Source organism: Oryctolagus cuniculus, chromosome 18, assembly GCF_964237555.1.
Source record: "Oryctolagus cuniculus chromosome 18, mOryCun1.1, whole genome shotgun sequence".
In the NCBI taxonomy this organism is placed as follows: Eukaryota; Metazoa; Chordata; class Mammalia; order Lagomorpha; family Leporidae; genus Oryctolagus; species Oryctolagus cuniculus.
Genome location: NC_091449.1, coordinates 15,583,595 through 15,611,141, shown reverse-complemented (window position 1 = coordinate 15,611,141; position 27,547 = coordinate 15,583,595). Strand labels below are relative to the sequence as shown.

General features: G+C 50.7%; 1 protein-coding gene across 2 annotated transcripts in view; it reads left to right on the top strand.

Annotated features, from left to right (window-relative positions):
- Nucleotides 1-3,068: 3,068 nt before the first annotated feature.
- The window catches only part of SAMD4B (sterile alpha motif domain containing 4B), a 48,795-nt gene continuing 24,316 nt past the window's right edge, over nucleotides 3,069-27,547 (top strand). Inside the window, exons 1-2 of one of the 2 annotated variants that reach the window (XM_051846668.2) lie at nucleotides 3,069-3,228; nucleotides 22,690-23,092. In XM_051846668.2, coding sequence (XP_051702628.1) covers nucleotides 22,897-23,092 — 196 coding nt within the window. In that variant the 5' untranslated portion in view covers nucleotides 3,069-3,228; nucleotides 22,690-22,896. Of the gene's footprint in view, nucleotides 3,229-21,067; nucleotides 21,093-22,689; nucleotides 23,093-27,547 lie in introns of those variants that run through there. The other variant, XM_051846669.2, reaches the window with a different exon arrangement.

The following is a 27,547-nucleotide window of genomic DNA, read 5'->3' as shown; positions in this document are numbered from 1 at the left end:
AAGAGAGGTAGAGGCAGAGAGAGAGAGAGAGAGAAAGAGAGAGAGGTGTCTTCCATCCACTGGTTCACTCCCCAAATGGCCGCAGCGGCTGGAATTGGGCCAATCTGAAGCCAGGAGCTTCTTCCGGGTCTCCCACATGGGTGCAGGGGCCCAAGCACTTGGGCCATCTTCTGCTGCTTTCCCAGGACATAGCAGAGAGCTGGATCGTAAATGGAGCAGCCGGGACTCAAACAGGCACCCATATGGGATGTGAGCAGTGCAGGCAGAGGCTTTACCCACCATGCCACAGTGCTGGCCCCAATCCCGCTTTCTGCTAATGATCTTGGGAGGCAGTAAATGACAGCTGAAGTCTTGGGCCTGCCACCCAAGTGGGAAACCTGGATGGGATTCCTGGTCCCTGGCTTTGTCCTGGCCCAGCCCCAGCTGTTGAGGACCTTTGAGGGTGACTCAGTCTCTCTCTCTCTCTCTCTCTCTCTAATAAATAAAGATAAACATTTTAAAACATCACCTCCAGCCAGACCTTCACCCCACCTCTCCACTGACAGGCGGGGTCACGGTCACCGGTGACTTCCAGGAGGCTGGATCTCATCGGCCGCCTCTGATGGTCACTCCCTGTCCCTTCCCTTGGCTTTGCAGACGCCACACTCGCTTGTTTCCTTCCTACGACTCTGGCTTCCCCTTCTCAGCCTCTCGTGCGGACTCCTCCTTCGGACATCGTCCGTCTTTCCCAGCCACCTTGCTCCCTTCCTGATCTCACCAGGCTTTCCAGGGGGACACCCTCGCCTTTGTTCCAGCCTGGGGTCCCCCCCCACAGCTGCAGACTCTTCCATCCGTCTGCCGGTGTGACCCTGCTACCTGGACGTCTCAAGGGTCACCCTCGCCCTTCTCCGTCTTCTTACAACGTAGGTCAGACTGGCCAGCAGTGGCCTCCAACATCCAACCAGAACCTGCCCCCTTTGCTCTGCTGCACAGCCCAGACCCTGCTTCTGTCCACTTCCAGCTCCTGCCCAGGCCTCAGCAGTCCCTTCTCCTCGCTTCCCTGATCCCACGCCACCCACCACAGCCTGTTCTTCACGTGGCTGCCAGAGGGATCCTCGGAAAACCAGAGTCAGGTGACAGCCTTCCTTTTTCAGGACTCCCCCGTGACGCCCGTGTAACTGGGTGACAGCCCAAGTCCTCTGGGCGACTTTCAAATTACAGGGTCTGCCCCACACTCCTGCCCAATTACTCCTGGGCCCTCGTCTTCTGCTGATCTCCGCTTTGCTCGCGCCCCTCCGGCCACGTCAGTCTTCTCGTGGGTCTGGGAGCGATCCTGCTGCAGCCCGTTGCACTAGCTGTTCCATCTTTCTCGAACCTTTAGATTTCTGTCCAAATCTCACCTCTCCCACTGAAGTGATCCCATCAATCGTCCCCTTTGCTTGCTCTATTCTTCTCTACTAGGTAGGGATCGCCAAGTTACATTGTATTTCTTTATTGTCTTTCCCCCTAATTAGAATGCAAGTTTCCCGAAGTCAGGGATATTTATCTGCTTAGGTCTCTTGTATTTCTAGCACCCCCAGCAGGGCCTGGCACATGTTACTGAAGAAACATTAATGAATGAACCAGCATCCACCAAGCACAGCCATTCGATACGGTGTCGAAGTCGCTGCTTAAGTGTAGGAGGTGCTGATTTGCCCCCACCCTGGCTGGAAGTAGTCTTCCGCACAGCAGGAAGACCCAGGACTGCCCCTCAATCTTCCGTGAGAGTGCCAATTCCTTAGTCGAAATTCTAGTGTCCCCACTGCTCAGGGTTCCGCCTGGTCTTTGTCTCCATGCACCCATCTCGTCCCCCGGCCGATCACAAACTCCCACAGCTTGGGTTACTGGCTTGGGTGACCTCTCCATCTCCGTCTCCTAAGTGCCGAACCTGCAGGCTGCGCGGTCCTCCCGCATCCCTACACCGGGCGAGGCATCCTGCCAACCTGCTTCTCCTGGGGGGGCCCCATCACCCAGCCAGAGTCTCGTCCGGAACTTTTCTCTTCTGCTCCGTGACCCAGTCCCAGGTCCTGCACACTCGGCCTCCTGGGCACCTCCCCTCCTCCCGCAGTCCGGCCCCGGTGCGTTCCCCACTCCTGCTCCCGGCTCCTGGATCCCTCCCTTCCTCCATAGGGAAGCCGAAGACCTATCTATCCCAGACCCCGACTCATCATGAGCCTGGGGGCTCCAAACCCTTCAAGTGCCCTCAGGACCAGCCCAAACTTCCTCCAGCAGCCAAGCCTTTCCCCCCACTCCCTGTCTGGAGCTCCACTCTCCACCCTGAAGGCATTTTTGCGAGCTCCGGTATCAAGCCCTGTCTCCGTGCCCCTCCGCTCAGTGCCTTCTGATCCAGGACAGTGTGTACAATAACCAGATTACAACAACAGCCGGAGCAACAACTCCCATGCGTCAGCGGCCTCTTTGTGCCGAGCGCACTCTTGTGCGTTCTCTGGCTCAGTCCGAAAGCGTAGATCCTGCCTCGCTAGACCCATCTGATGGAGGCTCGGGGAGTGGCGTCGTGAGAACGCCGGGACCCCAGAAGCCGGGCTGCACCCCGGCACCTCAGGCCGTCGAGGACACACAGGGCCCAGCGCCTTGGGTGGGGCGTGCCAGAGGGGCTGGGAAGAGCCCGCCCCGAGCGCCTGAATAAGAATTGTGACTTGGCGCGTGGCCGCTGAGGTAGACGAGCGCGAGACTGCCCTCTGCGGGCCTGGAGGCCCAATCCCCGGCCCAATCCGGCCTGTTGCCATTGGCAACACCAGGCGCGCCCCTCCCCTTCCCCGCCCGCGCGGCCCCGAGCCCTGGGCCTGGCCGACTGCCCGTCACCCCCGCGTTCGGCCAATCCCAGTGAGGAGGGGGCGGGCCTCCTGGGCCTCGTTCCAGCCCCGTAGCTCCCCTCCTCACCAGGACCCCGCCTTTCTCGGCGCACACCTCCCGCCCTTCGGGCTGCCCTCGCCGCCGGTTGGCTGGCGCGCCGTTCGTCACCTGGGCAGAAGCTAATACCGGCGCGCGGCAGCTTCGTCGGGGCGGGGCCAGGGGCGGTGACGCACAGCGCGGTGACGCAGCGCGACGGCGGCGGCGGCGGCGGCGGCGGTGGTGGTCGGTGCGGGAGGAGGGAGGGGAGCTCGCGGGCCTGAGAGGGGGCGACGGCGGCGGCAGTGGCCTGAGGAGGCCCGAGCGGCGGCGGCGGAGGCCGAGGCGGAGGCCGAGGCGGTGAGTCTCGGGCCGGGCCGGGCGAGCGCGGGGCGGTGGCGGGTCGGGGCGCGCGGGGCTCCCCTCAGGGCGACCCAGGCCGCGCGGCGGCCCCGCCCCCTCAGGGACCCCGAGACGCGGGCGGCGGCGGCGGCGGGCCCAGAGCGCGGGCCTCGGGGGGCCGAGCCCGCCAGAGAAGCCCCGCACCCGTCCCCGAGTCTCCCTCCCAGGCCTCTTCAGACCCTTCCTTCTGAAACCCTCCTCCCTGTCGGGGGATCGCCGAGGGGCCGGGCCCGGGGACCTCCCTCCTGACCTCCATGGGCCTGACGTGGAGAGCCTCTAGGGCCCCCCCGAAGGCTTCCCCGGAGACCACCCCTCACAGATCAACCGCCTCGTCGGAGACCTTGTGTCAGCTTTGCCCCCGCCCCCCGCGCCGGTCCCAGCGGTGTCGCGCCAAGGCCACCCCGCCTCTGCTCCCCAGTCACCTCGCTGTCTCCAGGGGCCTCCCCGAAATCCCCTTCAGAACCCCGGGCATTCCGGAGGTGCCCCTCAGAGACCTGCGTGGCAGACCCCAGCAGTCTCCCCGAACTTGCCTCTCTCACATAGCCAGGGCATTTTCCCTCCCACCTCCCCCCGTTCCAGAAACCTCCGTGGCGATGTTCACTCGTGTCCCCCCAGAGGTGCTTGCGATCCTGCTGGTGGACCCTGGGCGTGCGTCTTCCTTGGAGATCTCCTTCCCATCTCCCAAAAACCCGTCTTCAGATACTGAAAAGCTCCCGGGTTCAGAAACTCGCCTGCAGGTGCCTCCCCCCACCCCATATTGCAGCTCCTTCTCATGCACACACCCCTTAAACTATGCCTTTGGGCCCAGCACCGCAGCCCCCAAGCCTCCCCCACTCTGTAATGTTTTGGAGATCCCCCTCTTGTGCCCCAGCAGTTTCCCCATGATACCCCCTCAACTTATTCCAGAAATCTCCAGAAGACTGTCCTCCCATATTCCAAAAGCCTCTTCCAAAACCCCTTTCCTGTATTGCAAGTATTTCCCAGTAACCCACACCACATGTTCCAGAAATTATTTCAGGATTCCACACAGTTCCTTCATAGTTTCTCTCGCATCCTCTCGGGAACCCTTCTTAGATAACCTTTCACAATCTGCCCTTGCCTGGGCCTACTTTAGATTAAACTCCCAAAGGTCTTCCACAAGCCCTGCGGGGCCTGAGATCTCCCGACCCCTCTAGATGGGGTTCTCGGGACTCCCCCCTTTTGCCTTCTCGAAGGCCCCAGCCGCCCCCTCAAGCCCCTCGGAGGTGCGCCCTTGAAGCCCCATCCTGAGATCCTCCTGACACCCCAGGACTCCTCAGGTGACTCCTCCAAGACCTCCTGCTTCACAGAGAGGCTTTTCTGGGGAGTCCTCTCCTTGAACCCACTGTCACGGACGCCCCGAAGTTCTGTGAGATTCCCGCACAGTAACCCTCGGAGCTCGTGCCGTTAGCGCGTCTGGGAGTTCTTTGTGAGAATCCCTCTCCCCTGACACTGCTAGGGCCCGCAGGCCTGCCTCCCCTCGTGCCCTTCCGGGGAGCACTCAGCTCGCTTCTGTCTGAGGAGCGTGTTGCTAGAGGACTCTGCCGCCCGCTCCAAAGTGCCAGGACCTCTCGGGACACCACAGCCGCCTCTGACGGCCTTTAGAGAATTTGCTCCTGAGTTGCCTCGCGGCCACACCTGCCCCCAGTTAGATTCCACCTCTGACAGCTCCGAAAAACCTTTATTCAGGCCCCTGTCAGGTTCACCCCCTTCCGAATTCCTGTTTACGCACCCGCATGGCCCTTGTCATCTTTCTTCCAGGATCAACTGAGAGACCCTTCTTGGGCCTGAGCCTCCTTCAGGGATTAGCCCTGCAGGGGCCCCCAACATTCTCCAGACTGCTCCCTCCACGAGCCTTGTGTCTCCCTTTAAAGGTCCTTGGGAGGCACCCCCACCCCACCCCACCTCTTGGCATTCCATGCGCAAACCTTTCTGTCTGATGGTTTTTCTTAGGCCTGGTCCTCAGAGACCCCTCCTCTCTTCAGCGATAGAGAGCGCCTTAACACCTTCCTAAGAGGCTTCTTGAGGACTCTCCCCATCTTCTGCCTTCTTCCTTCTCTCTCTCCTCACTAAATAGTCCCTCCCCTATAGCAGTGGTTCTCAAAGGGTGCTCCCTGGACCAGCAACAGCAACACCACTTGCTGGACATGCAGATTCCTGGAATCGGAACGTCTCAGAGTTAGACCCAGCAGTCTGACTCTGAGGCACGCTGAGGTCCGAGGATCACTTTCCTCTAGGACTTCCCTTCCTCCACAGAAAGCCCTTGAAAGATGTCAGGGAGTCCCTTGCCCTGCTGCGCAGCGGGGTTTTCCTGGAGCCCCTTTTGCAAACCCCCATCCTCCAGAACCCTTACTGTGCTTGAAAGGATCCTGGCTTCTCCACAAGCTCACCCCACCCTCTGAGTAATTACTTCAGATGCAACTTTGGAGTGGTTCCCTTTCATATGTTCCTCAGCACTGCTCCCGGCATTCCCTCCAGCCCATCCTCAGCCCTTGGTGCCTCTGCTCTGAACTGCTACCTCCTTGAGCACACACTTTCCTCCTCTCTTCATCCTTCCCTTTCCACACGGGCACCCCCACCGTGAGGAGCCTCCGGTCTTTTCACTTCGACTCTTACTGCCGTGGCCCTTGGTTGTACTTCTGAGACTACCACTGGCTGTCTCCCTGGTAGTTTTCTGTGTACTGGTCCATTCACCCTCCCTGGGCGGGGAGCTCTGGAAGGACAGGCATGTGTCTTGTTTCTCTCTGAATTCTGCAAGGTACAAAGGAAAAGTTATTGGGAATAGTGGAGAATGAGCGCATCTTTCTTCTGCATTTGACCAGAAATCTCCAAGTCAGCCAATCTCCAGCTCTCACCCCTGTTTAGGTTCAGCACACATAGCGCTTGCTTCTCTTTACCCCACCCACCTCCTCCTGTCTGTGGCACTTTGTGCTGTCTCCTGACTCTGAGCTGCCCCAAGTCTTGGTCCTGAGGACCTGCCTCACCCCATCCTCGATGTCTTCTCCACCCCCCTAGCCTCTTAGGGTCTCACAGGACTCAGCTTTCTCCAAAGGATTCAGTTCCTCTCTAGGGCTGGGAAGAGGAAACAGATCCCAGGATAAATGCTGCCTTACAAACTAGTAAAGGACTTAGGCAGAATATGAGGTCTCAGCTGCATTCTGTGGCGATTCAGCAGTAAGAGGGAGCCCTTTATTTGGAAAGACTTCATGGAAAAGGTGGTATTTGAACTGGGTACTGTTCCACAGGAGTTGGGACAATGATGATGTGCCTCTCGGGCAGGGGAAACAGCTTAAGCATTGGTCAGAGACAAGAAAGCCTCTTCATTCTCTTACCTCGCCCATGGTATCTCTTCACCTAATAGAGGTGAAAAAGACTGAAGCTGCACTTCAGTGATGACACACAGGGTGATAAAGCTAACTGTTTATTGAATGCTTACTATCTGCCAGGCACTGTTGAAGTACTGTACTTCTATTATTTCATCACAGATTCACAGGAATCTTATGAGGTAGGTAAACTAGAATTATCCTTGTTTTACACAGGATGAAATTGAGGACAGGTGGAAGTCATAGAAGATGGTACTGCCTTTGGGCAGAGCGTTGGAGTCCCTGTTCAGATAGGGTTGGGTGCACTGGGGCATGATAGTGTTGCAATCGGGTTTTTGGACTCTAGGCCCAGACAGGATTTGCATCGCACATCATCATTTACTATTTTTTTAAAAATATTTATTTACTTATTTGAAAGGCTGAGTTATAGTGAGGCAGAGAGAGAGAGAGAGAGAGAGAGGTCTTCCATCTGCTTGTTCACTCCTCAGATGGCCACAACGGCCGGAGTTGGGCTGATCCGAAGCCAGGACCCAGGAGCTTCTTCCAGGTCTCCCATGCTGGTGCGGGGCCCAAGCAGTTGGGCCATCTTCTACTGCTTTCCCAGGCCATAGCAGAGAGCTGGATCAGAAGTGGAGCAGCCAGGACTTGGAATGGCACCCATGTGACAGCAGCTTTACCTGCTATGTCACAGCGCCGGCCCCCATTTACCAGTTTTGTGACTGAGGACAAGTTACTTGACTTTTCCGATCCCTTACTTTTCATAGCTAAAAAATGAAGGTAATAATAATGCCATCCTTCATAGAATTGTTACAAGGATTAGATAAGTTAGTACACATAAAATACTTAGAACAGTGCCTTGCACATAAGTGCTCAGTGTTAGCAAAAAGAGCTCGTATCAGCCAGGACTCTTTTTAATTTTTTTAAAGATTTTATTTATTTGAGAGGTAGAGTTACAGAGAGGTCTTCCATTTGCTGGTTCATTCCTCAAATGGCCGTGATGGCTAGAGCTGGACCGATCTGGAACCAGGAGCCAGGAGCTTCTTCCAGGTCTCTCACATGGGTGAGGAGGCCCAAGCACTTGGGGCATTTCCTACTGCTTTTTCAGGCCATGGCAGAGAGCTGGATCAGAAGTAAAGCGGCTGGGACTTGAAGCAGTACCTATATGGGATGCCAGTGCTGCAGGCAAAAGCTTAGCCTACTACACCACAGCACTAGCCCCCAGCCAGGACTCTTAAAACCATAAGTGACATTACCTTAGCTCAAAGTGGTTTAATCAAAAAGGGGAATTAATTGATTCATGTTATTGAAAAGTCCATAGCTGGGATGGTTTCAGACTTAGCTGGGTCCAGGATTTCAAATAATGTTCTCAGTTATCTCTCTCCATTTCTCCACTGAGTTAGCTTTATCCTCAAGCAACTTCTGCTTTAGTGACAGAGCTGGCCCTCAGCAACCCCAGGTTTTTGTTTGTTTTTAAAATATTTATTTTTATTTATTTGAAAGGCAGAGTTACACACAGAGAGGGAGAGACAGAGACAGAGACAGAGACAGAGAGGTCTTCCATCTGCTGGTTCACTCCCCCAAATGGCCACAACAGCTGGGAATGGACAAGGCCAAAGCCAGGAGTCAGGAGCTTCTTCCAGATCTCCCACGTAGGTGCAGGAGCCCAAGAACTTGGGCCATCTTAATCTGTTTTCCCAGGACCTTAGCAGGGAGTTGGATCGGAAGTGGAGCAGCCAGGACGTAAACTGGTGCTCATATGAAATACCATTGTTGCAGGTGATGGCTTTACCTGCTACCCCACAAAGCCAACCCCAGCAACTCCAGATGTAAGTCCTACTACTTAATGGCCTCAGAGGAAAGAGAATCCTTTCTGAGATTCCCATCTGAAAACAGTTTCTTCTGTGAATAGTTGTGAGATGGTGACAGGAGATCCTTAGAGATGTGTTTGGGTTCTGTATGCTGGAAGTCCATCTCTTGCTTGATAAGCATGATGATTCTATCCCGTGATCTTTCTGACAATTGATGGTAGACCCCTCTTCACAGTCCCCTAGCCCCACCCCAGTCATTCTCTCTCTGATTTCTTGGCCCCAGAGTGAGTGTATGTATGTGTGACTGGTCCGACGTAGCCAGCTTTCCTTTGGGAGCTTACTGGGAAAGGCAGAAATGAGGTGATCAGCCTGGCATGGTGTTGGCCTTAAGGCAGTGGAAGCTGGGAGTACTGATGTTGGGTCCCCTCACCTCAGTTTTGGGTTTCCATGCCTCAGAACTTTGGAAGAAAGTTAAGTGGGCTGCTGTGAGTGGAGTTTGGCTTGTTTTATTGTAAATTGAGTAGATGAAGGTAAGTTACAGAACAGTAATGTATGAAGTCTAAAATGTTTCCAGCCTAGATTAAATAATTTGAGAAAGCACTTGCTCTAAGTACTGGAGATAACAGCAGTGAATAAGACAGTCAAGGTCCTGAAACTCATGGTGCTTATTTTCTGCAACAAACAACAAATAAAAGAAATAAAAGAGTATGCTACATGGCTAGGAAAGAAATCAAATGGCAGCGGTGGCTACTGCAGACATGCTGGTCAGTAACTATGTCTAAAGAGACGACAGTTGACCTGATGGCTGGAAAGGTCAGAAGGCGCCAGTTGAAGATCTGGGCATAGGACATTGTTATCTAAGGGTTGTATGTGGAGAAAGGACTGCTGTCTGGTTGGGGAATTTATCACAGGTGTTTATGGAGGATCTTCTGTGTGCCAGATGCTGGTCGTGTAATGGGAGACTTGGCCATGAATGAGGGGTGCAACCACGGGCTTCCTTTCCCTCATGGATGTTACAGTCCAGGCGTTTTGGAAGCAGTGCAGCCTTTGAAGGAAAAGCTCTTGCTGTTGACATCAGAGATTCCTTCCTACTGGGGAAACGAGGAAGACTGGGACATACACGAGCCCGGGTCTGATTGCTGAAGGAGCCGGCCCTGTGATGATCTTGATGATCTGGGGATGGGTATTTTGGGTAAAAGATACAGGAGCCCAGAGATGGGTTTGGGAGACAGCAAGGAGACCAGTGTGGCTAGCTTGTACGTGAGGGAGGAGTTTACATTTTCATTGAAAAGATTGAGGAGCTCTTAGAAAATTTTTTAAAAAGCAGAGAACAGTGGTGTGATTTTTTTTTTTTTTTTTGAAAGTTCACTTTGGTTTCTGCAAGGAAAACAAAGGGTGATAAGGAGAGCAGGAAGGCGAGAGTGGAAGAAACCTGTCTATAGGAGAATGGATGGTGACGTACACATGGAGGTATTAAAGACAGAAGCAGATGGACTTTGGGTGTACAGAAATGGGACTTGTTGGGACTAGAGAAAGGAATCAGAGATGATAATAGCTAAGTCATGTATGCTTCCCAGCTATGAGAGTAGGTACCATTTTATAGATGAGAAAACAGGGAAGGCAAAGCAAAATCTTGCTCAAAATTGTGCAGATAGTAAGTGGTAGGGTTCTATTTCCAGCCCAGCAGTCTGATTCCAGAGTGATTTGGATTTTGGGAAGGATAAAGAGTACTTACTGAACTGACATTAAAAGACATATCAAGGTCTGATGACTATCTCTTTGAAAAGATAACTCCAAAAGTTAGGAGCTTTCCCCAGAGAGGTGATGGCTGAGTCTACGGGAGTTCGTTGTGTTCCTCATTGAGAGAACACAGTTGTAGAGAAGGGAAAGACTCAGGGGAGAGGTCAACAGGGAGGAGCAACACCAGTTTCATCATTAGTCCCGGGTTTCCCAGAGTTTCCTGTGACGTGCTTATCTTCCAGGAGGCCCTGGCTGCCTTCTCTCTTCCTTTATTTTTTTTTTTTCTTTAAGATTTATTTATTTATTTGAAAGAGTTACAGAGAGAGAGAGAGGTCTTCTATCCATTGGTTCACTCCTTAGATGGCTGCAACAGCCGGAACTGCGTCGATCCAAAGCCAGGAGCCTGGAGCATCTTCCTGGTGGAGAATCCAGGACTCAAACTGGCACCCACATGGGATGCCAGCATGCAGGTGGTGACTTTACCTACTATGCCACAGCACCAGCCCCCTCCCTTTCACCGGAACCATTCCCACAAAAGGCTCTTTCTCTGCTGAGACAATAGTGTACGTATTTTAGGGGTTTCTGGAACTAATTTTTTTTTTTTTTAAGATTTATTCAGAGTTACACAGAAAGAGAAGGAGAGGCAGAGAGAGAGAGGTCTTCCATCCTCTGGTTCATTCTCTAATGGGCTGCAATGGCCAGAGCTGCACCGATCCGCAGCCAGGGGCCAGGAGCTTCCTCCAGGTCTCCCACGCAGGTGCAGGGGCCCAAGGACTTGGGCCATCTTCCACTGTTTTCCCAGGCCGTAGCAGAGAACTGGATTGGAAATAGAGCAGCCGGGACTCAAACCGGCGCCCATATGGGATGCCAGTGCTGCAGGCACCGGCTTTACTCGCTACGCCACAGTGCTGGCCCTGAACTAATGGTTCTTACAAGAAAGAAATTGGACTCCTTTGGCTTCTGACATTCTCCTGTTCTCAGATTAGGGCAGTGAGTTAACCTTAGGTAATTAGTTCTTAATTTATAAAGTATGGCTTTCTCAAAGGCATAGGTAGGTGCTGTAAAGAGCAGGAATAGGTAGGAGGTTGGTAGGACCTCCTTACTTACCTGGAAGTGTTGGCGTTTAAGAGATGTACCCTGGGCTGGTGCCGTGGCTCACTTGGGTAATCATCCGCCTGCGGTGCCGGCACCCCGGTTCTAGATTTATTTATTTATTTGAGAGATAGAGTTGCACGGGGACGGGAGGGGTGGGGTGGGGTGGGGTGGGCTATCTTCCATTTGCTGGTTCACTCCCCAAATGGCCAGTCGAGAGCTAGGTCAGAAGTGGAACAGCTGGGACTCCAACCAGTGCCCATATGGGATGCCAGCACTGCAGGCGGTGATTTTACCCACTACACCACAGTGCTGGCCCCTCTTCTGTCGTCTCCCCTCCCCTCCCCTCCCCTTCCCTTCCCTCTCCTCTCTTATCACCTCCCCTCCTCTCTTCTTTTTTTTTTAAATATGAGCATTCCCATCTGCTGGTTCCCCAAATACATGCAGTGGAAGCCTGGAGTCAGGAACTGAGTCCAGGTTTCCCATGTGGATGGCAGGGATCTGATTTAGTCATCATTGCTGCTGTCCACGGTCCATATCAACAGGAACAGGAAGCTGGATTTGGGACTCTAAAGTGGGATATGGGCTAACTGGCATCTTAACTGCTGGCCAAATGCCTGCAGGTCCAACTTTGTAGGCATGGAAAGGAACTTATAGGAGACTACAGCATTGTTATTAAGAGCAAGCAAGATGGCCCAGTGCTGTGGCGCAGTAAGTTAATCCTCTGCCTGTGGCGCTGACATCCCATATGGGTGCTGGTTCTAGTCCCAGCTGCTCCTCTTCCAATCCAGCTCTCTGCTATGGCCTGGGAAGGCAGTAGAAAATGGCCCAAGTGCTTGGGGCCCCCTGCACCCATGGGGGAGACCTGGAAGAAGCTCCTGGCTTTGGATTGGCCCAGCTCCAGCTGCTGTGGCCATTTGGGGAGTGAACCAGTGGATGGAAGACCTCTCTGTCTCTCCCTCTCATTGTCTGTAACTGTACCTCTCAAATAAATAAATAAAAATTTTTTTAAAAAAATGAAAGAGCTCTGAAGGCAGACTGCCTTGGCTTGAAAATCTGCCTTCATGATATGTGCAGTCCTGGACAAGTGATGTACCTTCTCTGTGCCTCACTGTTTCACCAGCTGTTACATGAGGATAATGCTGTGTTTGTATATCATGTGTGTGTATAATATGTTAGTACGTACATTTCAAAGATTTATTTGTTTATTTGAGGAGAGACAGAGAAAGGTCTTCCATCTACTTGTTCACTCCCCCAAATGGCCATGTCAGCTGGAGCTGACCTGATCTAAAGCCAGAAGCCAGACTCCCCACACAGGTCTCCCATGCAGGTGCCAAGCACTTTGGCCATCTTCTGCTTTCCAGGCCACAGTGGAGAGCTGGATCAGAAGAGTAGCAGCCAGGACTAGAACCTGCACCCATATGGGATGCCAGCACTGAAGGTGGAGGCTCAGCCTACTACACCACAGCGCTGACCCCCCCCCCCATATGTATTTTTAATAGAGTTTTAGAATCAAATGATCTCATCCATGTCAACACAGGATTCTGCAAATCACCCTTAATTTATGATGCTAGAAAATGTTGGGGCCGGCGCTGTGGTGCAGTGGGTTAACACCCTGGCCTGAAGCACTGGCTTCCCATATGGATGCCAGTTCGAGACCTGGCTGCTCTACTTCCAATCCAGCTCTCTGCTGTGGCCTAGGAAAGCAGTAGAAGATGGCTCAAGTGCTTGGGCCCTTGCACCCATGTGGGAGACCTGGAAGAAGCTCCTGGCTTCAGGCTTCAGATCGGCGCAGCTCTGGCTGTTGTGGCCAATTGGGGAGTGAATTTTCAGATGGAAGACCTCTCTCTCTCTGCCTCTCCTCTCTCTGTGTAACTCTGACTTTCAAATTAATAAATAAAACTTTCAGGGGCCAATGCCTTGCCTCACTTGGTTAATCCTCTGCCTGCGGTGCTGGCATCCCATATGGGCGCCAGATTCTAGTCCTGGTTGCTCCTCTTCCAGTCCAGCTCTCTGCTGTGGCCCGGGAGGGCAGTGGAGGATGGCCCAAGTGCTTGGGTCCCTGCACCTGCATGGGAGACCAGGAAGAAGCTCCTGGCTTTGGATCGGCGCAGCGCCAGCCATAGCAGCCATTTGGGGAGTGAACCAACCTTTCTCTCTGTCTCTCCCTCTCACTGTCTATAACTACCTGTCAAATAAATAAATAGAAAAAAAAAAAAAAAACTTTAAAAAAAATGTGTTAAGCATAGTGCTAGATATTTTTGTATACATTGTTTCATTTAACTTTATAACAAACTTCACTGAGGAAGAAACTGAGTAATTTGCCAAAGGTCACCCACAGCAAGTAAGTATCAGTAGGAGAGCAGAGCTTTACACTTGCTCTGCCTTATGATGCTGCTTCTGTGTGAGGGGAGCTGACCTGCAGAGGTGCTGGCCTGTCGGCCTGCCCCTTCTCACTGTCTGGGGGCAGGGAAGGAATCCAGAGAGCACTTTTCCCTAGACCTTCTTAGCCATTTTTTGGGACCCATTTCCTACCTCCAGGGTTCGTAGGTGCTTCACAGCAAGATTACTTGGTTCTTTTCAATATGGTGGTATAATATTGCTAGGCTGGAGGCTGGCACTGTGGTGTAGTAGGTTAAGCATCCATCTGGGGCACCAGCATCCCATATGAGTTGGTTTTATTACCCAGCTGGGTCTCTTCCATTTTAGCTCCCTGCTCATGGCCTGGGAAAGCAGTAGAAGACACACAAGTCCCTGCATCCGCTTGCTGGAAGATGTTCCTGCCTCCTGGCTTTGGCCTGGCCCAGCTCCAGTTGTTGTGGCCATTTAGGGAGTGAACCAGTGGATGGAAGACCTCTTTCTCTCTCTCTCTCTGTCTCTCCCTCTCTTCATAACTATGCCTCTCAAAGTAGATAAATAAATCTTTTAAAAAATATATATTGCTAAGCTGTTTGAAAGACTTTTGCCATAGAAGTTTCCCTCTCAGGTCTCCTCTCAAAGGCAGAGTTATTTTTGGTTTCATGGGAACTAAGACCAGAGCATTGGTGAATTCTGTTTTATATGGGAATGTTCAAAGGCTGGGTTTTTTTTGTTTGTTTTTTGTTTGTTTGTTTGTTTTGGACAGGCAGAGTGGACAGTGAGAGAGAGAGACAGAGAGAAAGGTCTTCCTTTTGCCGTTGGTTCACCCTCCAATGGCCGTCGCGGCTGGTGTGCTACGGCCGCTGCACCACGCTGATCCGACGGCAGGAGCCAGGTACTTATCCTGATCTCCCATGGGGTGCAGGGCCCAAGTACTTGGGCCATCCTCCACTGCACTCCCTGGCCACACAAAGGCTGTTTTAAAAAGTGTTTTTGTTTTGTTTTAATTTATTTGAGAGAGTTACTGACAGGGGGAGAGAGAGATGTCTTCCATTTACTGCTTTACTCCCCAAATGGCCTCAATGACTGGGGCTGGGCATATCCGAAGCCAGGAGATTCTGCCAGGTCTCCCACACAGGTGTAAGGGCACCAGCATTTGGGCCATCTTTCACTGCTTTCCCAGGCCATAAGCAGAGAGCTGAATTGGAAATGGAGCAGCTGGGACACAAATTGGCATCCATGTGGGATGCCGGTGCTACAGGTGGAGGTTTAACCTACTATGCCACAGCACCGGCCCTAAGGCTGTTTCACCTTTATGTAATAGAAGTCCAAATCAATCAAACTGGACTAAGCCAAAAAAGAATTTATTGATTTGTAGAACTGAAAAGTCTGAGCCAATGGGGAGGCTTCAAGATAGCTGGATACTGGGCTTCAGCTGGTATGAACAGGCCTCACTCTTCTCCCCTCATCTCTTGACTCTGCTTTCGTCCTTGTTGGCTTCAGTTTGAAATAGGCTTCCATCATGAGGAAGCAGAAGTGGTAATCAGTAACATCTGGAATATATAATCTGAGGAACCCATCTGAGAATCTGATTTCCCCAGTAGTTCCAGAAAAATCCATGGAGGACTTGCCTTGGCCAGACCTTACCCCTTGTCTACTTCTGGAGCCAAGACAGCTTTCCAAGGGAAACTCAAGGTGCTAGAACCAGCAGATGGGAATAGATATTTGGCAGGCAAATCCACCATAGTTCATCACTGCTGTGTCTCATCCAGGTCTTCCAAAACACCTGAGCCAAGGCAGCTGAGAGCCTTTGGCCTTTCATTGGAAGAAGCCCTCAAGTCTCCCTTTTTTTTTTTTTTAAGGTTTATTTATGTATTTGAAAGGCAGAGTTAGAGAGACAGAGAGACAGATCTGCTGGTTCACTCCTGAAATGGCTGCAATGATCTGTGATGGGCCTGGCCGAAGCTGGGAGCTTCATCTGGATCTCCCACGTGGATGGCAGGGGCCTAAGTTGGGCCATCTCCCGCTGCTTTCACAGGTGCGTTAGCAGAGAGCTGGATTGAAAGTGGAGCAGCTGGGACTCAAACCAGTGCCCATATGGAATGCTGGCACTGCAGACCACAACACCGGCCTCATCAGTTCTCCTCGTTAAACACCATCAAGAACAAACACACAGCACCCTACTCAGTTGTGTTCCCTGAACAGTGGAGTAGTTTGAAGGCACAAACCACACAGTCCTACAAAGGGAGGGGTAACGGTTTCTGGTCTTTTCTAGTTTGTGTCCATCTGTTCAAAAGATCACAGGCCACGTTTTTTTGTTGTTGTGTGTGGTGTTTTTTTTTGTTTTTTTTTTGTTTTTTTTGTTTTTTTTTTTAGATTTATTTATTTGAAAGGCAGAGTTACAGAAAGAAAGAGGTCTTCCATCTGCTGATTCACTCCCCACATGGCTGCAACAGCTGGAGCTGGGCCAATTTAAGCCAGGAGCTTTTTGTGGGTCTCCCACAAAGGTGCAGGGGCCCAAGGACTTGGGCCATCTTCCACTGCTTTCCCAGGCCATAGCAGAGAGCTGGATTGGAAGTGGAGCGGCCAAGATTCGAACTGTTGCCCATATGGGATGTCGGCACTGCTGGCAGCAGCTTTACCCACTAAGCCACAGCACTGGCCCTAGGCCACAGGGTTTTTTTTGTTCTGCATAGTAATTCATTGTTGCTGTTTCAATGTGAATTACTTTCCAACAATCTAAAATGAGACTTTTTAGACTTAGATTTATTTTTTTTTCCAGCCCCAGATTTATTTATATATTTATTTGAAAGAATGAAGGGAGGGACAGAAGAGAGAGATCTGTTATTCCACTCTCCAATGGCTGCAGCTACAGGGCTGGGCCATACCAAAGCCAGGAGCCAGGAACTCCATCCAGGTCTTGCCCAAGGACAGCAGGGACCCCAAGCACCTCGGCCATTGTCTGCTGTCTCCTAGATACATCAGTAGATCTGCTGGTCCTTAAACCAGCACTCTGATATGTAATGCCCGCATTGCAAATGATAGCTTAGCCTGCCCCAATTTTATTTAAAAGCCAGATTTCCAGTTTTTTGAAAAATATTCTAAGACGTAGCAACATGGGACCCACATTCCCACATAGCTGCTGTTGATCAGAGCTGAACAGTCTCTTCTCCTTTCAGGTAGATGTGGATGCTTCAGGTCACCATAGTTCTTGTTGGCCAGCTTTGTTCAAAGCCTGGCCTTGTAAGCATCATGTTTGAAACCCTGTTCTGTCCCCAGACTTTGCTTTTAGTGTTGGGCTTGGGGGAAGAGGCTGGATTGATGTTTAGTCAGCAGTTTATTTGGCGAATACAGTGCTATTGCTTAGGAAAAGTAACAACCCAGTAGAAGAATTTATGAGGAGTGTGCACAGCTTCGGTCTGTTTGTGGATTTGGTCATCTTTTTGCTCTAAGTGCTGTTGGCATATCAAACCTCCCTTCACAAATGTTCTCTCTGAAATAGTAACATGGCCTTCTCTCTCATGAGTTGCCACCCAGTGGAGGAATCCCTCCCACTCCCGGGGGATGTTCATCCAGTGTCTGCTTGACCACTTCCAGCAGCCAGGGAGCTTATTACCTCCTCACATGGCAGCCAGTTCCATTCTTGGACAGATGTATTATTTTAAAATCTTCCTTATGTTGAGGCAGCTGCTGTCTCCTTAGGACTAAAAGCCACAAAATGCTGGAGCCAAGAAGGAAAACTGATTTTTTTTTTTTTTTTTTTTTTTTAGGCTCGTGAGCTACCACTCATTCTCCCTGCATCCAGGGCAGCATTGATAATTAATCACAGCACTCTTTCTCACGAGCCAGGAAGTAGAATGCGGCCTTAAGGTTTTTTAGAAATTAAATTATTTAAAAGTTACAAAAACATTAATTGCAACTAGCGAAGTGGAATGTTAATAATTCCCATCTCTCCAAGTTAGCCAATGTTAATAGCCTAGGGTGTGTGCTTCTACAGATTTCTCTATACCAGGGGTGGAGAATCTGTTTTTTCTGTCAAAGGCTATTTGGATGTTTATAACATTATTCGTGGGCTATACAAAATTATCAGTTTAAAAATTAGCCTGCTGTAGATTTATTGAGTCCTGTTTGCAATTTAGTTCCCGCCTGCAGTTGCCTTGGCAGGGCTGGAGGGAATGATTTCATAGGCCTTACGTGGCTGGATGTTCCCCACCCCTGCTGCTGTGTATACAGTACAAGTGGGCTTCAAAAAGTTCATGGAAAATTTGCAGTATCTTAATTTCATTTGTCCATAAACTTAAAAAAATATATAATATATATATATTCATTTTAGAGGATAAGACATACAGAAAGAGCTCCTATCCACTAGTTCACTCCCTTGGTTCCCACAACAGCCAGGTGGATCAAAGCCAAGAGCTGAAAACTCAGTACAGGTCTCCTATATGGGTGGCAAGGACCCAGTGACTTGAGCCATTATCTGCCTCTCAAGGTGCACATTGGTAAGAAGCTGGATCAGAAGCAGAGGAGCTGAGACATGAATCAGGCACTTCAATATGGGATGTGGGCACTGGGTGACCCAAGCAGCATGCTGACCACTGAGCTAAACTCTGGCTATGGAGAATGATTAATAAGTAGAGGGGTTGATATTGGGGTGCAGCATATTAAGCGACTGCTTGCAAAGCCAGTATCTCACATTGGAGTGCTGGCTTGACTCTTGGCTTCACTTCTGATCCAGTCCTGGGAAAGAAGTGGATTAGGCCCAAGTTCTTGGGTCCCTGCCACCCACATGGGAGTCCCAGGTTTGGCTTGTCACAGGCCTGGCTGCTGCAATCAAGTAAACCCTCAGATGGAAGATATTCTCTCCCTCCCTCCCTCCCTCCCTCTCTCTCCCTCTCTCTCCCTCTCTCTCCTCTCTCCCTCTCTCTCCTCTCTCCCTCTCTCTCCCTCTCCCTCCCTCTCCCTCCCTCTCTCTCCCTCTCTCTCCCTCTCTCTCCCTCTCTCTCCCTCTCCCTCCCTCTCCCTCCCTCTCCCTTCCTCCTTCTCTCTCCTTCTCTTCTCTTCCTCCTTCCCCCTCCCTCCCTCCCTCTCTCCCTTCCTTTCTTCCTCTTTCCCTCTCCCTCTCTCCCTCTCTCCTTCCCTCCTTCCCTTCCTCTATCCACCTTGTTCATTGTCATGCTGCCTTTCAAATAAATATTTTAAAAAATCAAGCTGGGGCAGACCTTACGTTATGTGATAGTGTCAAAAACATCAGTCCTGACAGCAAGACTTAAGAAAATTATATCAGTAGAAAGGTACTTCAAAAAGTTGGAATTAAACAATTAGGTTATTTTGATGCAAAATTTTAAAAATTCATTCTGCATTGGTGGATATTCCTATTGCTTCATTTCTTTAGGATCCTTTTTTTTTTTTTTTAAGATTTTATCTATTTATATGAAAGAGTTACATGAAAGAGTTATATGAAAGAGAGGCAGAGAGAGAGAGATGTCTTCCATCCACTGGTTCACTCCCCAGTTGGCCGCAACAGCCAGAGCTGTGCCGATCTGCAGCCAGGAGCCAGGAGCTTCTTCCGGATCTCCCATGTGGGTGTAGGAGCCCAAGGACTTGGGCCATCTTCTGCTTTCCTAAGCCATAGCAGAGAGCTGGATCGGAAGTGGAGCAGCTGGGACTTGAACAGGGGCCAATATGGGATGCTGGCACTGCAAGTGGAGGCTCTACCTGGTACACCACGGCACCAGCCCCCCAGGATCCTTCTTAAAAATGCTCCAGGCAGCCTCTACCTAACAGTTGGAGTTAGCCTGTGAGGTAAACCTATGTGTTGTGTCTGACCTAGTCCACCTCCTTATCTTTCATATGTTAGAGAAGAGAAACAGGCTGACTCTAAGAGCAAATAAATTAGTGGCTAGGATAGGACTAGAACTGAGTTTTTCTTGATTTTCAACATTTCCCATTTCACCTCTTAGACATCTACCCTGTTTTTCTCCTCTGGCATAAAAGAACAAATCTAATTTTCCTTCTGTGTGCTACCTCAGGTATTCAAAGCCAGTTTTGCCATTCCCTTTGAATCTTTTCTTCCCCGGGGTAAAGTTTTTTTGAGTACCTTTAAGTTCTTCTGTTAGGACAAGATGTACACATCCCTTTACCGTCCTTCTCCAAGGCTGTAGAAATCCTAAGTGTGATTTCAACACTCACCTTCTTCTCTACCTGTTCATTAATTCAATTCAACAGATACATGTTGATGTATGTCCCGGGCACTGTTTGAGACACTGTGTAGTTTGTATTTTGGAGGGTGAAAAGAAACATTATAAAAAATGATATCTAAGGGTGCCAAGTTACATAAAGAAAGTGAAATAGCATTAATTGAGTGACCATGGGAGAGATGTCCTTAGATTTGATGGTCAAAGAAGCTGTCTTTGAGGAACTGACATTGACCAAGACCTGAGTGACAAATAGGGGCCAGCCTCTGGAGGACGAGGACTCCATTGAGCAAGAGAAAAATTAGTACAAGATGAGGTTGGAAAGGCCTCAGGAATCCTGCAGGGCCCTATAGACTGGATAAGATTGGGTTTAGTTTAGATTTTATTTCAGTGCAATTGGAAGTCATTGGAGATTTTAAGCCAGGGAGGTGGCACCTGATTTCCCCTTTAAAAAGATTGCTGGGAGTCCTGTTTAACTTGGAGCAAGATTCCCTTTTTCTACTTCTAAAATCCATGAGGATTGGCAGCCAAACCAGTTTGCTGTGTCCAGGGGCCCCCCGAGGGGATCCACGAGGTGAGTCACAGCTATTGCTAGATGCAGCATGAAAGTTCAGGGAGCTGGGAGTAGCTGCCTAGGACCTGAGTCTGGTAGGGGCAGTGGGTCTTTGTGCAGAGTTCTCAGTCCAGGAAACTTCAGTCCTTTGGCAGCCAGACAGTGATGGAGCCAAGGGTACTGGTTGCAGGAAAGGCAGACAGGAAATGAGTGGAAACCAAGAGTCTGAGATACTTAGAAAAGGGCTTCAGAGTAGAATCAAGAAACCAGTCAGCTGAAGAACTGCCCTGCTGTTTGCCCAGTGGAAACAACCCCAACATAGTTCCTGCCTGAGAGCAGAATCTGGACACCTTTTTGGTTGGTCATTTTATTTAGATTTGATCTGGTCTCTTCCCTTCAGGTTGACATCCAGTTGGCTCCCAAGAGTCTGGATGACAGGCTGGTATCTCTGGAAGCTAAAAAACCATCCTGACCCAGAAGTTTCAGGTCTGGAGCAGCCTTCAGGGGAATGAAGATAAGGCCTAGGAGAGAATCATCTATGAGTAGAGATGGTTGGGATCTTAGAGATTAGAGCTGTATGTTTTCCAGAATGAGAGAGCTGGGTTGGAGAGGGTGGCATTCCCTCAACCTGTTGGTGATCTTTTCTGTTTTTCTTTTAATTTTTTTTTTTGTTTGTTTGTTTGAAAGGCAGATACACAGAAAGAGATCTTCCTGGGCCGGCACTGTGGCGTAACAGGTAAAGCCACCGCCTGCACAGCTGGCATCCCATATGGGATGTTAAAGTCCTGGCTGCTCCACTTTGGATCCAGCTGTCTGCTAATGTGCCTGGGAAAGCAGCAGAAGATGGCCTAAGTACTTGGGCCTCTGTACCCATGTGGGAGACAAAGATGAAGCTCTTGGCTCCTGGATTCAGCCTGGCCCAGCCCTGGCTGTTGCTGCCATTTGTCGAGTGAACTAGCAGATGGACGATCACTCTCTCTCTCCCTACCTCCATCTCTGTAACTCTGCCTTTCAAATAAATAAATAAATTGTTTTTAAAAATCTAAAAGTAGATAAAAGTTTAAGACTTTCTAAAAAAAAAAAAAAAAAAAAAAAACAGAAAGAGACCTCCATTCTCCAATTCTCCAGATGCCCATGACAGCCGAGGCAGGGCCAGCCAAAGCCAGGAGCCTAGAACTCAATGAGGGTCTCCCACATGAGGGGCAAGGGACCCACGTACTTGAGCCACCATTTGCTGCCTCCCAGGGTGCACCTTAGTAGGAAGCTGGTTTGGAAGCTGAGGAGCCAGAACAGACCCAGGCCGATGTGGGGTGCAGGTGTTCAGGCAGCAACTCAGTGCTGTACCAGATGTCCATCACTTGTTCCTGATTTGTGAAAAGACCTCTGTCCATGCCCATATCTAAGGGCTCACAGGCATCTAGCTAGTTACTGACCAGATCTCCATGGGGTCACCACTTTACCCATCTACTGCCAACCTAGTATTGTGGGTCTTAATTTAAAGAGCCCTTAGGGTTCTTTCAGCAGGTGAAAGGTCATCTGTTCAGCTCCCAGAGGAGGTGGCCAGAGCCCAGCAAGGTCAGGGGTTGTGCCCACGGTCATATGTCTGTTAGTCATGTCACCTTGGGCCCGATCTCCATTACTTTGAGTCTTTTCCAAATGCTCAGCCTTTTTTAGTTCCCATTTCTGAAAAATCTTTCCAACTTACTTTAGACTTTTTGAAAAAGATTTATTTATTTATTTGCAGACAGACGCGGAGGGAGAAGCAGAGATTTTCCATCTGCTGGTTCACTTCCCAAATCCCTGCAGCAGCCAGGGCTGGGCCAGGCCGAAGCCAGGAGCCAGGAAGTTTATCTGGGTCTCCCACCTGGGTGACAGGGGCCCAAGTACTTGAGCCAAAATCCACTGCCTTCTCAGGCACATTAGCAGGGAGCTGGATCCGAAGTGGAGCATTTGGAACTCAAACCAGAACTCTGATATGGGATGTTGGCGTCACAAGTGCAAGTTTACCCTGGTGCGCCCCAATGCCAACTCCCTACTTTCTGCTTGCATTCCATTTCCTTTGGCCCTGTCACAGCCAGGTGTGAGGAGCAGCATCTCCCTTGTAGTCTCTGGGGTGGGTCTCTGAGTCCCAGTCAAGTCTTTTCTCTGCATCTGCAAAGTGCAGAAAAAGTGGATCTAGTTCTAGCACTGTCTTCATCTTTCTCCCAGGAGTTCAGCAGACTGAATACCCTGAAAGAGGAAGTCCTGAGGACTCCATGCCACCCTTGGCCTACACTCACCAGGGTAGCTTCAGCCCCTTCCTTTTCTCTAACCCCTTTGTTTTCCTTTTCCAGGAGTCTGGAGAGGTGTGGCTGGATCAAGACCTTCCCCAATGTGAACAGGCTCCCTCCTCCCCTCACCACCCTTTGCCACCACGCCAGGGAACATCCTCAAACCCTGGCCCTCAAGGGAGAGGTAACAGGAGCCCAGAGCCGAGACCATGTGACGGCGCTGGCCCTTGCCACCGCCGTCCCCCCAACCCTGGCCCCAGGCCTGGCACCATGATGTTCCGAGACCAGGTGGGCATCCTCGCTGGCTGGTTCAAGGGCTGGAATGAGTGTGAGCAGACCGTAGCCCTGCTGTCTCTTCTGAAGCGGGTCACCCGTACCCAGGCCCGCTTCCTGCAGCTCTGCCTGGAGCACTCACTGGCTGACTGCAATGACATCCACCTGCTGGAGTCGGAGGCCAACAGTGCTGGTGAGTCTCCACCCCAAGAGATGGGAATACAGCAAGAGGGAGACCTGGAACATGTCGATGGCTGAGGAGGCCAACCCAACAGTGGTGCTAAGAAATGTGATTTCTAGGCTTGGTGGTAGAGGAGAGCAGGGACTTTAGAGTGCTTCCAAAATTCACGAGTCATCCTAAACTAGGCTTTACCCCTACAGCTAGGTTGGACTTAAGGCATAAACAGGAGAGTTTTGACTTTAGCTAGAGTTCTTCATATCACTTCCATAAGCACAGGGAGGCACTCTGTGTCTTGTGAGGTTAGTGTAGGGAGGGGTGAGCCAGGCTTCCCTAGAACTTGTCTCTCGGGCCCCAGTCCTAGATAGGAGTCAGGCCAGAGAACCATCTCAGAGGCTATTGCTGAAGCCATTTGGGCTTCCAGGAGACTGGGTGGATAGCTGTTGATCCCAGTGATGGGTGGGAAAGATGGAAACCAGAGAACAAGGAGAAGAGTAGCAGATATCCAAAAGCTGGCTGGGAAGGAGACTGGGGCTCCGTGCAGTTTGTCTGTATTCACCACCCTAACTCTTCCCACTTCTCGTATTCATTGTTCACATTGAATCTTAACAACAAGCCGAGCAGTTCTTACTTACATATGAACTTTGAAAACTTGTTCTTTGGTGGGTTTGGAGTCACGCTCTCTAGATTTAAATCCCAGTTAATTACCTAACCGCATAACCAAGTAATTTAACCTCTGTGTGCCTTAGTTTCCTCATTGTAAAATCAAGATGATCATTATATCTACCTTCGGGGTGGAGGTGAGGATTCAGTGAGTTCACACATGGGTAGCTGTTAGAGCAGTGCCTGGTATGCAGTAAATATAGCTGTCATTTGTTTGTATTGTCACTCATTCATCCTCATGACAGTCTCCATGTGGGGCTACTACTATACCTATTTTACAGACGAGGAAACCAGAGTGGGCTGCTGGGATGGGGATCTGGGAAGCCGCAGGGCCCCAGGCCTGGCAACAGTCAAATTTATTTTTACAAAGTTGTTGGGGTTTGTCCCCCCCACCTTTTTTTATTTTTTCTTCTTTTCTACTTTATTTGAAAAAGAAAGAGACAGAAATCTTCTGTCTATTGCTTCATTTCCCAGAAGGCTACAACAATCAGTCTGGGCCAGGTCGAAGCAAGGAGCCCAGAACTCATTCCAGGTTTCCCATATGGGGGTCAGGGACCCAAGCTTGAACCTCCTGCTGTCTCCCAGGGTGTGCATTAGCAGAATGCTGAACTAGAAAGCCAGAATTCAAACTGTTGGTTGCCCCAAATGGCTTCCTTGTGGGGAGCAACCCGGACTGGACTGAGTTACTGGAATTAAGACTTATTCTATGCATCTGCTTTCCCACAATATGGCACTGAGAAGGGAAACAGCTTCTACACAGCTGCCTCCAGTTCAACCAATAAACTGTAGGACCTGCTCCTGATTGGAGGAGAGCAGCGTACTCGGCGTGTGGGTAGCAGAGTTGGGATTGGTGGAAGAGGACTATAAAGGAGGAGAGAGACAACATGCACCAGGAACATCTAAGGGGGAACATCTGAGGGAACACCTGTGCAGCCCCCGAGAGAGCCGGCCGGCGGTGTGCCGCTCCCCTGCGGAAGTGGGGAAAGTGGCCAGGGGGAACCGCCCTTCCACGGAGGTGGAAGGGATAGTAGCCAACCCGGGAAGAACCAGCAGCAAACCCGGGGAGGGCCGAGCAGACAAAAGAACAGCGCAGGGTCCTGTGTCGTTCCTCCACGAAGAGGGGGAGCGACATAATGGTGCCGTGACTCAGATATGAAGCCTAGGCAGGGTTTAGTGTCGTTCCTCCACGAAGAGGGGGAGCGACACTTCCTAACTTTTAAAGATTTATTTATTTATTTGAAAGTCAGAGTTACACAGAAAAAGAAGGAGAGGCAAAGAGAGAGAGAGTGTTTTTTTTTTTTTTTTTTTTTTTGACAGGCAGAGTGGACAGTGAGAGAGAGACAGAGAGAACCTTTTTCTGTTGGTTCACCCCTCAGTGGCTGCTCCAGTGATGCACTGCGGCCGGCGCACCGCGCTGATCTGAAGCCAGGAACCAGGTGCTTCTCCTGGTCTCCCATGTGTGTGCAGAGCCCAAGGACTTGGGCCATCCTCCACTGCACTCTGGGGCCACAGCAGAGAGCTGGCCTGGAAGAGGAGCAACCAGGACAGAATCCAGCGCCCCGACCGGGACTAGAACCCGGTGTGCCGGCGCCGCAGGCGGAGGATTAGCCTAGTGAGCCGCAGCACCGGCCAGAGAGTTTTATCCGCTGGTTCACTCCCCAATTGGCAGCAACGGCCAGAGCTGCGCCGTTCAGAAACCAGGAGCCAGGAGCTTCTTCCAGGTCTCCCATGTGGGTGCAGGGGCCCAAGGACCTTGGGCCATCCTCCACTGCTTTCCCAGGCCATAGCAGAGAGCTGGATTGGAAGTGGGGCAGCCGGGACTCGAACCGGTGCCCATATGGGATGCTGGCACAGCAGGTAGCAGCTTGACCTGCTATGCCACAGCACTAGCCCCTTTGTTTTTATTTTTTTAAGATTTATTTATTTATTTGAAAGGCAGATTTACAGAGAAAGGAAAGAAAGATTTTCCACCCATTGGTTCACTTCTGAAATGGCCACAGCAGCTGGGGCGGGACAGGCCAAAGCCAGGAGCCAGGAGCTTCTTCTGGGTCTCCCACGTGGGTGCAGGGGCCCAAGTACTTGGACTATTTTACACTGCTTTCCCAGGCGCATTAGGAGGGAGCTGGATTAGAAGTGCAGCAGTTGGGACTTGAACCTGTGCTGGTATAGGATGCCAGCATCCCAGGTGGAGGCTTAACCTGCTATGCCACAACCCCAACCCCCTTACTGAGTTTTTATGTACAATCACAAAAACACCATGGTAGCAGTCACATGGGCCTAATTCTCAGTCTGACAGACTAAAAGCATTAAGGACAAGCTCAGCTGCATCAGGCTCAGGGCTCACCCTGGCCATCTTCCTACCAGGAAAGGCTCCACTCTTCTCTAGTCCTGAGAACAGGGAGTCCTGTGTGGTGTGCCTATGCCCTAAGAAGGTACAGTTAGGACAAGTCAGTGTGTTACGCAGGTTTGTGGTACCCCACCACCACCCCAATCCAGGCAGGTGGTTGAATAGCCACTGGGTGTCAAACTTGGCTCTGCACCAGAAATCACCAGCAGTGCTTGTTACTATTAGCATTTTTAGGTTTTGCTTTTGTTTTCAGGACTTGTAGTAAAATCAGATCATACAGAAAGTGACAAGGGAAGCTTTTTCGAGGGTCCCATGTTTCCATTTTCTTTTTTTTTTTTTTTTTTTTTAATTTTTATTTTTTTTTTATTTTTTTGACAGAGTGGACAGTGAGAGAGAGAGACAGAGAGAAAGGTCTTCCTTTGCCGTTGGTTCACCCTCCAATGGCCGCCACGGCCGGCGCGCTGCGGCCGGCACACCGCGCTGATCCGATGGCAGGAGCCAGGAGCCAGGTGCTTTTCCTGGTCTCCGATGGGGTGCAGGGCCCAAGCACCTGGGCCATCCTCCACTGCACTCCCTGGCCACAGCAGAGGGCTGGCCTGGAAGAGGGGCAACCGGGACAGAATCCGGCGCTCCGACCGGGACTAGAACCCGGTGTGCCGGCGCCGCTAGGCGGAGGATTAGCCTAGTGAGCCTCGGCGCCGGCCTCCATTTTCTTAATCTAATTTATGAGATGAATTCTGTACATACGTAAGCATGTATATATTTTCCTTATAGCACATAGTCACGCATCACACATATATACCAGTTAGCTTTTTTGGCTTACCAAAATACCGTGAGCATTAGTCCACATTCAGTACATGCATGTGGGGTTTTTTTGTTGTTGTTGGTTTTTTTTTTTTGGACAGGCAGAGTTAGACAGAGACAGAGAGAAAGGTCTTCCTTTTCCATTGGTTCACCCCCCAAATGGCTGCCACAGCTGGTGCACTGCCCCGATCTGAGGCCAGGAGCCAGGTGCTTCTTCCTGGTCTCCCATGTGGGTGCAGGGCCCAAGCACTTATGCCATCCTCCACTGCACTCCCGGGCCACGGCAGAGAGCTGGACTGGAAGAGGAGCAACCAGGACTAGAACCCGGAGTGACGGCACCGCAGGCGAAGGATAAGGCTAGTGAGCCGCGGTGCCAGCCCGTGTGTATCTTGTTGTTTGTGGCTACATAATAAGAGTAGGGGATGCTAAGCAGTGCTTTACCTTTAATAATTGTGTATCCCTTACGACAGCTCTTTACAATTGTTCCTGTGGCTTCACCATTTTGTAGATTAGGAGACTGAAGGCTGGGGAAGTGAAGTGACTTGCCCTTAGTCACGTGGTTGATCAGAGGGAGAACTTGAATTTGATTTTAAAGCCCTTGCCTGTAGGACAGATCTCTGGTCTTGCACCTGCAAACGGTGCTGGAATGAGCACCC